This window comes from Epinephelus fuscoguttatus, linkage group LG5 (genome assembly GCF_011397635.1).
Source record: "Epinephelus fuscoguttatus linkage group LG5, E.fuscoguttatus.final_Chr_v1".
Classification (NCBI taxonomy): domain Eukaryota; kingdom Metazoa; phylum Chordata; class Actinopteri; order Perciformes; family Serranidae; genus Epinephelus; species Epinephelus fuscoguttatus.
Genome location: NC_064756.1, coordinates 19,719,380 through 19,732,182, shown reverse-complemented (window position 1 = coordinate 19,732,182; position 12,803 = coordinate 19,719,380). Strand labels below are relative to the sequence as shown.

The window sequence follows — 12,803 nt, the reverse complement described above, 5'->3', positions numbered from 1 at the left end:
GCGAACTGAGTCACATCAGGCTGCAGAATGAAGCGAAACACGAGGAAGAGCTGAAACGTGACGGTGGAATCACCGGAGCGGCACAAAAAAAGGGATAGTGTCTAGTGGGAGGGGAAAGAGAGAAGGAGAGAGGGAGAGATACTATGTGGAGTGGAGACAGTCCCCTAGATGTGTGAAACGCCAGGGGTTGCGTTTTTGGTTCACTGGTTGACTACCAGAGGCAACCCAATAATGTAATGGGAAAGTGCTCAACCACAAAACTTAAAGAAAAGTTGTGAGCCCCATGATATGGCAGTGTTTTTAAGTGATATGCATGCTTATTGAACTTTTGTTTTGGAGCCAAGCATCACTGACCAATGTTTTGCTGCCAGCTGCGCACAGAGAAGACGCATTATCATGGGAATCATAGGTGGGACATGTAGACCACTGAGACACTCACACAGAGCCTAAATCTATTATTTTCCCGGACGGTCAGCGAAGCATTCCGCTTGACTGATAGCGATGGCCTTGGAGGCAGACAGCGACAGAGGTTCATCAAGAAGCGCTCATGAAAAATATCCCCGGGCAGCGTTGGAGCGCAACGGCTACGTGAAGACATGTGTCACCCCGTTGCACCAGGACGCAGGGAGCCAGTCGTGGCTGAGACTCGCCGTGACATGGACTTGCCGAGGAGTGTCGTCTGCGGTCTGCGTTGCCTCCGTCTCCGTTATTCTCGCTCTGCTGCTCAGATTGGTCGACTGGGATGCAGGCAGCAGCAGCAGCAGCAGCAACGGAAATAGCAGCGGCTCCGGTTCTCGTCTTCATTTCGCGGCGGGCTGCGCTGTGGAGCTGCTTTTGACCGCTTGTTACTGCGTCTCCCCCGTTTTTACACTCGTATGTGCCTTCTTCTGGGTCGGACTGTATCTGATTCGTTGCAGGGTGCTCATCCGCACCGCGGTTTTTTTGTTAGCAGTGTGCCACTTGGGCGAAGCCGCGGCGCAGTCCCTCCTGCGCGGCGCCGAGGAGCAGCTGCTGTCCCTCCCCGCAACCCTGGTAGTCCTCGGCTGCCTGGGCAGCGGGGCTCTGCTGGTCGTCCGGCTGCGTCAGGGAGTGTCCATCCTCGTCTTCATTAGCGTCATCAGGGCCGTCTCCCTCGTCTCTCTGAGCAGAGTCCGGGCCAGCTGGAGACCCTACCTGGCCTACCTGCTGGGGCTGCTGGGGGTTTTGCTTGCGAGTTATGCTGACCGGCTCCTGCCGGCCTCAGGGACCAGCGGGACGGGGTGCTGTGGCTCTGTGACCGGGGCGAAGGAGGAGGACATCCCTGTCTTCAAAAGGAGACGGAGGTCCAGCTCCATAGCGGCCTCGGAAATGATGGCTCACAGTCAGAGCAACAGCAAGTCCCACCGCAGGACTTCGCTGCCTTGCATTCCGCGGGACCAGGTAAGACATGTCCAACTTCGGACATCTGAACCAGAACAAACTCAGGGTTTTGTTATTGCTTTTTGTGACCTTTCACTTACTGTAGACCTGCAACGCTTTCTGGTATCCTCTGTGTTTCGCTGATGGCATGTGTGACAGCTTTACGCGCGTTTCCTTCATGACACCGCGCAAACCGGGGCAACACAGACTGTAATAACACGCTTTATTATCACCATAGCAAAGGTTTGTGTGCTCCGTAGACCTACATGTACACTCTCTGAGACCCATACTGGTATTTTTGTGATTTACTGCTGTTTTGGTGTTTGGAATTGCAACATCCTCTCCACCGTGCAATCACTGCTGTTTACCCTCGCTCTGACACCGCTGTTAATTTGGTCATCATCATTGTGCTGTGTTTGTGCTGCTGATAAGCAAATGGATGGCTCACTTAGCATGCCAAGTTACTGTGTGCCTGCCTGCCTGCGTGTGTGTGTATGCGCGCGCGCATGCATAGGTGTGAGGTCACATGTAAATATTTTGAAAGCCTCTGTTTATCCTGGGTGCTGGCTAGTGGTGTGGTGCACGTGTTTCCAAACTTAACACATGATGGAGCCAAATTTGATACAACTGTGTCCTCATGAGAACCTCCTCTTATGGTGCATGATTACTGCAGTAGTGTTCCTGGAAGCAACACCAGAGAGGGCTGTGAATAATTATAGTTACACTGTATATCACCGTGTTTATATTCTGATGTGTTCATTAACATTTAACAGAGGTGCCCCTGCTGTTGATCCTGAAGGTGTCTGGACTATTTTGGAAACTGTGCTGAGAGTGGTGAATGAAGGTGTAGCGATAAGGGAATATGTACACAGTGTGATCCAGGATAATTAGCTAAATGTGACCAAAAATCCATGAATGAGGTGGATGTGCTTTGCCCTAAATACTTTTTCAATGAGCTAACTTGGAGCTTGAAGCACACTCTGTATTTGTTATCCAACTTGAGCTGTTCACATCCCAAAATAGCTCTGATTTCAGCTTCTGTACACTTCACTTATATCGCGTTGGTTTATTTTTCATCGAAAAACATTTATTTTGGGGATGTAAGTGTGACAATGTTAAGGATCGTTGTCTATGAATCAGTGCATCAACATCTGGCTTGTGTTGTGATTAAAGGTCCAGTGTGAAGGATTTAGGGGGTTGTATTGGCAGAAATGGAATATAATAAAATAAGTATAGTTTTTTTTAGTGGATATTCACCTGAAAATAAAAATTGTCCTGATTTTGTTACCTTAGAATGAGCTGTTGATAGGGAGCAGGTCCTTGTTTACGGAGATTGCTATGTTCACCGCCATGTTTCTACAGTAGCCCAGAACAAACAAAATAAAGACTGGCGTTTTCACGTTGGCCACCATAGTTACTATAGCAGCCCCTCTGCGACAACAGCTTCAGAAAAACACAGGTTTTTTTTTTTTAACATAAACTGTTTTATTTAGTGTTTTTACCGGTTTAAATCGCAGATTTGGAGAGGAAGAGAACACTGTGGATAAATCAGCTCCTGGTAAAAACCTGAATGCCTGTATCTTAATTTATTACAGAAAAAAAATTAGCACACATCAGCATGTGGTGGGCGAGCTGCCTATCTCTGACATGCCAAAAAGCATCAGAGAAACACTGATTTGTAATGTGAAACTTTTTTATTCAGTGTTTTTACTGGCTTTAACACTTTCTGGATCCGCCTACACCTGGTCTATTTGTTTTGGAGAGTTTTGGATGTGTCAGTTGTGAACACAAAACAAACAAACAAAAAAAAACACTTTGTTTTGGAGTGCAGTGAATATGCAGAGCTTTTATTCTGAAGTGCTGTTTCCTGTTGTAGAGTGAGTGACTAGCAGATAGCTACTTAACAGAGACAGCAAACTAGCTCTACGACATGGCCAAATGCAAGTATGAAGCTTAATACAATAAACTGTGTGGACCTTGAACTTATGACTAGGGAGAAATCTGGACCTTGTGTCTGGACCAATTGGGAACCACTGCTCTAAATCTTACACACTGGACCTTTAAATGTGCAGATTTAAACAACACGATTCAGACTGTGATTGACCCCTGGTTGCAGAGTGGCGTACCTTATTTATTTTTATGGTTTACAGGCAAAATGTGCTTTCATGAAAGCTGGTAGCTTTGCAGCCTAATGGCATGTAGAAAAAAAAACGCTTTTTGTAAGTGAATGGTATTTATTTTTAGCTCAGTTACAGACAGTCAGAGTTTGAAGTCCTTCAAGAAATATCTTGTATACTGCATTTTTTCCACAAAGACACTTCTTTGATTTGCCATTTCCATATCCTATATCGCCTGTATCTGTATACTGACAGTCTTTGTTGGACACGGTTTAGTTCAATCTCAGTACTGAGCCTCCACCAACTATCCATGGACTGCCTACTTTACAATTCACTTTTTAGTGCCACAGCATAACTTGACAGAGAGTTGAATGTTCACTTTAAAGAGGGACCCAATATAAAGCACTCTTCAGATGAGGCATGCTCTGCAGGGTTAACCTCACACCCACATCTAATCTTTGTTTTGTGCTTTGCTTCATAAAAGGAATGATAAGATATCACCATGCCAAAAAAGAGCTTGGAAAAAAATCAGTCATGATAATCTATTTGATAACACAAATACATTGAGGGAAATTTAAGACTGTAAATACATTATTAAATTGAAAAATGAAGGAAAACATGGCTCATCTTTCAGGCCTGGGAAGTGGTTTCTGTTTTTTTGTGATTTCTGTGTTTTCAGCTTCAGCATCTTTCCACACCTGACTATATCATCTGATACGTATGCCTGACACTGACTTGCTCTCTTTTGCGCACCTTGAAAACAGATCACATTTTGATGATGTTATTTACGGCTGGGTGTTGACCTCTTGCTGAAACAAGTGATGCCTCCGCTGATCATCCTTTGATACCGGTGAATGCCTGCTGCGCTGAAGGTTACTCTCCTGCAGTCTTTGCCCCTAAATGTGCTCATGCCCTTTAGTGACAAACTGAGATAAACACTGAGAAATTTGGGGGGAATGAACAAGGAGCTGGCACTGTTGTTGCCAAATGGGAAATAGAGACGGTGATCCATACACATGCATGTACAGTGGGGATTCACAGTGATCACTTTGAGTGAGTGTGCTTGTTTTTCCTCTGTTTGCAAAGTTGCCCTGATCTCATCTATAGATTTGACTAGAGAGGGAAACAAAGTGTGACCGAGTAAGAAATACTTGATAGCAGCAATTAAATGCCTCATCAGCTCTTCTCCTTTGATTGAATATACACTTTTGAAATGAAGCAAACATTAACGACCTCCTTCCTCAAAAGCACAACCCTTCAGTTAGTCACTCCAGTGCTGTTTGTAATCAAAATGGTCAAGCCAATTTTAGGGTGTTAGGCATATCACTCTTCAGCAACTGCCATACATTTAGCCTCAGACTGGGCTAGTGTATATGCGTAGTCTGTGTGGCTGATGGTGACTCATCACTGGATCACACACCTTTCCAAGCGCCCTGATCTAGAATCCCACATGTTGTCCCATCTCACAAATGCCATTCTCTCATTTGGAAGCTGGAGCTGATCCCACATCAGCTGGCCGACTTTAGATGCCTGGTTGTTCACTGCTAATTGGTATCCAGGGAACGCTGACTTAGTGGACTATCTGCACTATTAGAACAGCTCCATTACCCGCTTTACCTCGTCGTCTCTGGAACAGGACTGATGACAAATTGAACTTTGAAACTTAAAACACCTCACAATTGACCAGATGCTGAGGACAGCATGTCTTCCCGTAGTGTGTCCTCTGTGTAATCTGAAGGACCGGTGAGAGGAACATGGAGATTGATGTAGGGCACAGAAAGAGAGAGAAAAACACAAACAAATGGATTGTACTTTGGGTTTCAAAGTCGTTAAAGACATTAGTTTTACAGTATATAATAGAATAATCCTAAATCCTGGCCACTGGACAAATGGAAGTTCAATGTCAGTCCTGTCCTTTTAGCTCCGTTGTCGTCTTTTACCTTCCAAGACCCTCGACCATCTTCGCCATTTAGCCGCTAACTCTGTCCGTCTGCTGTTTAGTGCTGGGAATTTAATATACAGGTCTTTGTCACAGCTTTCATCTGAGTGGAAATCCACCAAATATGTCCCTCAAACAAAATGAAGCTAAATAGGCTATCATGCACTCTTATGCCTGCTAGATGTATAAATTGGGACTGTACCTCATTTCAAATTATGTCAGCCATATCAGATTTAGCTGTTCAGTACGAATATTTGACTATTCATTCTTTTTTTCCCTGTTTGAGGGTTTGAACAGGGTTCAGTGGGACATTCAGGGCAGTGAATGTTCAGTGATGTTCATGTAATATACAGTAGATGATTAGAATCTTCAACTTTCAGAGGGCAGCCATAGTATAAATTCAAGTTATGCAATGCAACACTGGTCAGAGACAATGCTGCAAAATAATGATGGTTTATTAGTGTTAATTTTTTTACTAACTGTAGAGTAAGCCCTTAAGTGTTTTAATGAAGGCGAATGAGTGAATAAGGGAGTGATTTCTAAAACCATCCCAGTCTGCATATTAAACCACCCTAAATGGCAGGGATCCTCAACTTGCTTTGCAAGTTGAGGAGGGGGGGGGAGTATTGTGATAACATCGTATCGTGAATTCTTTGGTGACTCCCACCCCTATTTTTATGCACCCCGACGTCTTATGAACATCAAAGTACAAAAAAAAATCCCAGTGTGAGTCCATTTATTTTCACTGTCAATTTTAAAATGGTCAACGAGCCACCCGGCACCCCGTCAGGCCATGAGTTGAGTATTAGTGCCGCATGGGATCATGACCCCGAGGCGGAAAAAGTAAGAATCCTGCCATAAATATTTAATACTTTAAGAATATATTTTATCTCCTGACGCCTCTTACTACTACCTCATGTCATTAAACTAAATATTTGCACCTTTACATGAACACACTCATAGATTATATTTGTGTGGACCATTGTGGAACCTGCCATTTGTCCATTCGCTCGAGGTATGACAGAGCAGACATTTAACAAATGAGTCAAATAAATCAGTTTCTCACATCTGCTCTCTCTCACTGTCACTTTTCATTCTCTCCCAAAGTCTGTCTCTGACACAAACACACAAACACACACAGTTTGTAGGTACAGTTTATCCATACTGTAGATAATGAAGCTCTCCAGAGTGCAGTTGTACCTGAGAGAAGCGGGGGTTTTCATCAAGCGTTGCTTGTGCAGTATTTATGAAGCAGGCTGGTGCAGCCTGCCAAGCCAGAGGCAAGACAGGCACTCTGCTAAACTGGAAGCTGGAAAATAGCTTTGGTTATGTGGCTTTATTTCTGTTTTTTTTTCTTTTAAAGGTGAGAGGGATTTATTGTTTTGGTGTTGTATGGCTATGCAGAACAAACAAGCTTATATTAATGTAATGAGACGTGTCTATAGTGTCTTTATGATGCCGGGTTGTGTCTTAATATTTGAGGATTTTGACATGAATTTTACTTCACTGTGATCTTTCTGGGCTAGCTCCACACAGAGGCCTGTGACAGAAGTTGTTTGTCTTTTAGCCAGGGTCTCAGTGGGATGGGGATTTCGGGAGGGGGCTCTGCTAGTGGTTTTTGGGTCACATGCAATTGAAAAGCACTCGCTCTATACAAGATAACAACAGCCATAAATAGAATGTCTAAAAAAAGCAGCAATATTTCCAAGTGTTTTTTGTTTGTGTTTTTTTACGTTTCGTCATGCAGTTTTCTTTCTCTCCATGTTACACAGTCACAATAGTTCATTACAGAAATGTTAACATACACTTGTTTCATCTAAGGCCATAGAACCTCTACACCAGAAACAAATCAAAGTATAAAGCAAAAGCAGGGTGAAACAAATTGGTTTTCTTGTGATTTTAAAATCTTTCTTCACTTGAAAATGGAGGTCAGATGTTGAATGAGGCCATACTGTGCTGCTTTACATACTCATCATCTCAGCGTCATATACAGCGGAGGGGGGGAGACAGATATAAGATATGAAAGCAGGGACATGTGCTCAGAGATCTATTTGAGGAAAGGCCCATATTCTCTGATTGACGCAAATACATTTCCGGGGAGACACACAACCTTTCCAGCTGCTAGAGCCATCTGACTTTGTGTCACACTGAGGGTTATTATACCTTGAGAAAATGGAGACTGTTGTTTTTCATTTCTAATGAATATTACGTAACACAGTTAGGTTTTTAAAACCTTTTTCACAGGAAAGAGCATTTACAGTTTGCTTTTATTTTCATTACATTGTACACAAGCTCATGGCACATTTAAAATACATGCACATCAGGTAAAGATAAAACTCCTGGTTAGGTATGTGACGATATACCAATTTAGTGGAGCCATGATAAAAAATGCTCACAATAAGCTGATTGTGGTGAACTTCCATTATCGGGATACTGGTGAAATTTGTACCAAATTTGTGTGTTGTATCAGTACTCTACACCTTGAAGGTATCAACCGCACCACTTGGTACCCAGTACCAAGTAGTATCAAAACATCTTCAGTCAAACGATACCTGCATTCAGTCGTTTTTGTGCTGGGGTCTGATCCTGGACTGTCTCGGATCAGCAAACTTTCTGTTAATGCTGTCTCTGGAGTAGGGCTGGGCGATACGTCCTGAAAATTAATTAAATCATGATATTTTTAGGCTATACCTCGATACAGGATATATATCTCCAGTGTTGGGCAGGACAGTAACGCTGTTTGTTTTGGCAGTAACTAATACTCTAACGCATTAGTTTTTAAATTCAGTAACTCAGTTACCATTACCAAACGATGTGTTACTCCGTTATTTTTGGCCAGGTTTTAAAACCGCGCACAGCCTGCAGTATTCCTTCACAAAGTTCCCTTTCACTAAAGCATTTTAGCCCTAAACAATAAAAGATAGTCAAGTCAGATAGAGGTATATAAACAATTCTTACCAGAGCATCTTAATGAAACACGTCTCTCACCAAGTCACTGTCAACCTGCTGGCCTCATCACAGTGCTGTAACATTACATAAAGTGGTAGCGCTTCTGTAGATTTTTAGTCCCAAAAAAGTTACTTTTCTCAGTAATGCATTACTTTTTGGTTTAAGTAACTGAGTTACTAACTGAGTTACTTTTTAATGAAGTAACGGTAACTAGTTATTATTTTTCAGTAACTAGCACAACACTGTATATCAAAATGTTTTTAAATCTTCTCAAATGCATATAACAATATTTCTGACAAAATATGCTCTCTGATGCAAAAAAAAAGTTGTGTGGATAACTATTGTTTTGTTTTTTGTTCAGAAAATATTAACACAATAATGACTAAGTGAGTAAAGGCAAGCATTAAAACAAATGAAAAGTCTGGTATGATGATAAATTTACATCACTTTACTGTAATGCAGCCTTTAAAGCGAGGGAGAAAACACCATTTATGCCATATCATGATACAACGATATCCAAAATCTAAGATGATATGTTGCCTTATATCTTGATAACGATATATCTTCATATTGCCCGACCCTACTCAGAAGCCACTCTCCTCCTGGCAAGTCTGCCATGTTAGCACAAGCTAGCAGAGCATCACAGCTAATATCCAACTCTGAGCTGTTAAACGGTCCCAACAAACTCACATTGACATGAAACGGCTCAACTTGGTTTTTAAAGCTGGTATTAACGGTTAGATAACATTAGCCACGTAATGCTAACTGTTAGCCCAGCTACTGTGTTTGCAGCGGGGTGGACTCTCGCAACTGTCTCTGGTGTGGAGCTCACGCTCCAGCAGCAGCTACAACCCATACAGTCTGTGGTGTGGTGAAGTTGAGCGAGTTGGCAGTTCAATGTGTCAAGATGCCACCAAATTGTTTGAAAGTACACCTCCATTCACAGTATGGATATCAAATGTAGTCTTATCCTTGTCGGTACCACTTTAAGGGTAATGGTGTCACTACCGGTATCGTAATTTTTCAAACAATACCCAGCTCTACTGGACAACCAACAATAAAACTGACTCTGCAAAAAACAGGCTGCATACACACAAAACTCAAAAAGATCTCGATCAGTCACTGGCATCATTCATATAGAAATATATGAAGCCATTTCAAGTAGTTGAAAAGCCTGGCTTTTTAAGACTGTTTGTTGTTTACTAAAAAAAGGATGTGTGTCATAGTTGCGATGCCATGAAAATTTTTGTTTCTTAACAAAATGCAAGGCTAGGGCACTTCATTTTAAGAGTTTTAAGCATATTTTGATTATTTTCAGCATAATATCGTGAATTGCAATTATTCTGGCCAGGGTCATCGTGACATGAGAATTTCATATTTTCCCATGCCTACTCCTGGTGTTAATTTCTTAGGAAAAAAGACAGATGAATGCAAATTCAATCAGAGGCCAAAAGCGCCGGAGCATAATCGGATGAATTATCAACTGTCCTACTCTTGGGGGCTCTTGATTGTTCGTTGCTAGGAGAAGAGAGTGAAAGAGTAGTGTTAAGGAGAGAAACTGAGAAGGGGGAAAGGAAAGGAGTGAGATGTGCAGAAATTAGACAAGGTTAAGGAAAAACACGCTGAGAGAGTGGGGATTCAGTATTCAGGTCTGTGTTGCCAGAGGTGCAGCTGTGGCCTTCTTGAATGGATCATTTCATTCAAAAGAAACACTGAGAAACACATGAAAGGTAGACAGAGCGAGGGACGCTGAAGATAGTGGAACAGAGATGGAAAGTCGGGTTAAAAAAAGATGTGATTGAAGGAAAAGAACACACTGGCATTAGCACAGGCTGCATCCAGCCCCAAGCAGCAGTCAAATAGCCAAATGTGGGTGAGTGAGTGTTTGTGTGTGAGAGAGAGGGGCGGTAGAGGAGGGGGGCGGACAAACTAGCTTGAGGGGACCTAATGCAGGAGCTACTGCGTGAGAGGAGCAGGGAGGGAGTGAGAGGAGGGGGAAGAAGAGAGTGTTGAAAGATTTGCTGGGGAGGGTGAGGAAAAGAGGGGGAGTGAGAGGAGGTTTGCTGCCAAGCGCAGCAGAAGTGTTGATGGTAAAAGGACAACTATCTGGTCCCTGTGTTTCAACCTCTCTGCTGCCGTTTTCATAAACACACCATCGCTCCCAGCTCTCACACGGACACTCTGTTGAGGCAAGTTCGTGCCGATCGCATGTGGTTATGTGCGACAGATATTCCGTGTCTTTTTCTGTGTGTTTGTCTCTGCATAATGTGAATATGGCCCTATGCCATATGCTCCCACAGAGAGAAGAGAGGGCCGGGCAAAGCGAGCAAAAAAATGTGTGTGTGTGTGTGTGTGTGTGTGTGTGTGTCTGAGAGTAGCCTCCACAGCTTGCCTCTGAAAGGCAGCAGCAAATAATTTTAACCTGGCCTGGCCACTACTGTATACACGTGCTCACACACACACACACACACACACACACATACACGTACAGTGGCTTCCCTGCTGGCTGTCCAGATGAGGTTTGGTGGCCTTGGACAAGGAATGCCTTGTTACTGGATTCAATGGTGTGTTTTAACTCCAAAATATGCTTGGTGAGAGGTGAGAGGGGGAAGGGTGGTTGGCCTGGGCAGGGGGCAGCATCAACGAGGAGAACCTCGACCTGTCCATACGTCCGACTGTATGTCTGTCTGCTTCTCTCTTGTACTGCAGTAAACACTCAGTCAGCAGGAGAGAGTTATAAACAGTTCTGCTCTGACTGTTTTATGTGAGTGCTCTACTTTTGTGACATTTGTTAGTTTGAGCTTTTAAGAAAATCAATTTCATTTAAATAATTAAAGCATCAAGCAGATTGTTTCTCTTTATATCGACAAGATCACTAGACGCTAATGCTCTTTTGACGTATGTAAATCTGATTTCAGATTTCTGTGAAAACATTTTTCACATTTGTATTGAATTTTTATTTTGTTCAAGATCAAGAATGCGTCATGTTTAATAATGTATACACAAATAGTCCCACTATGTTAAAAGTGTCAAAAGTTATTCTGGAAAATGCAAAGATTCAGACCACCTGCAGGGTAGCACTACAGGGATCTGAACTCTTACCCTTAGCATTAAAATACAACCTCCTTACTACTCAACTACTGAACAAATCAGCTGGTCAAGGTAGGCCATAGTCGGTTTTGACAGGATGAATTATGAATTAAATGAATCCGCTTTTACGTCTAGAACCTTCCGTCTACAACGGGCTTGAGACGCGCCCTCGTTGAGGACTTGGCTCAGAATCCATGGTTACTCTCTTATCCTGAAGCCTGAAGCTTCCTGAAAGGAATCTGATCCTGTTTGATCCGGCGGTGGGAACCTCTAGCCACCGCATGCCTTTGCTGATGTCGACCCCATGAATTATGTGAATTATGAATTGAATGAAGTTCTTTTTACTTGAGTTGAGTATATTAGATATTTGAGATTCGTCACAGGAAATTGGAAAATGTAGTTTGTAAATTAATGAAGTATCAGATGACATGGCACGTCTACTTTTTAACCACAAGAGTTCCCAACAGATGGGTAGAAACATGAGATCTACCCAGGTGCAGGTAGTTCCCTGACGACCTCTTCAACCCTGCCCACTGACTCCAAAGCCAGGGAGTCTAACCAGCCTCAGAAGTAGAAGGCAGAGAGTGAAGTTACAAAACATAAAATATTCACAGCAATTTAACTATTGGGGATACAATCCTGAAAAATAACCCGACATCAACCCGCTGGTTTCTGGTGCATTGTCAAAGTGTTCAGAAAGTGAAGCACTTTCCACCCTGGGATTTGAACTTTGACCCTCAGTATCAGCAGAGAGTCCCCTTCTGACAACTTAATTGATTAATACCACATGTGCAAAACTGGGGTAATTATTTTTTTTATTTGTATTTATTTATTTTAAAATAAATAAAAAAATAAGTAAAAGCACTTACAAGTCTTAATTACTACAGATCCGAATCATATCCTCCGTAAGGAGTATGAATTGATGCCTTCAGGCAGAAGGTACAGGTTACCCAACTATAAGTTGAACAGGTACAAATTTTCATTTATCCCACTGTCAATCGACCTACTTAACAGCAGGAAATGAAGGTCAACTTTTTAAACTTAGGGGCAATGTGCAATACTTGGGGATGTTGGGGCAGGGGGTATATATTTGTCTTCTTAATTTATATGTTCTCTGTATATGTGGCGGCTGTGTGACGGTGGACAGTCTCTCGCAGGTCCAAAACAAATTTCTTCTAAGGAAGACAATAAAGATCTTATCTTATCTTAGTGATACAATTCTGAAAAAAATCTCACATCATTCTGCTGGTTTTGGATGTATTGTTTGATATTTTGGTGAAATTTGGTTAAAAATGAGATGAAATATAAAA

The 12,803-nt window shown here is 42.4% G+C and overlaps 1 protein-coding gene across 2 annotated transcripts in view; it reads left to right on the top strand.

Annotated features, from left to right (window-relative positions):
* Positions 1 to 237: 237 nt before the first annotated feature.
* LOC125888672 (cGMP-inhibited 3',5'-cyclic phosphodiesterase A-like) overlaps positions 238 to 12,803 on the top strand; it is a 77,544-nt gene continuing 64,978 nt past the window's right edge. For both annotated transcript variants that reach the window (XM_049576173.1, XM_049576172.1), the window contains exon 1: positions 238 to 1,419. In XM_049576173.1, the coding sequence (XP_049432130.1) occupies positions 502 to 1,419 (918 nt within the window). In that variant the 5' untranslated portion in view covers positions 238 to 501. The remainder of the gene's footprint in view (positions 1,420 to 12,803) is intronic.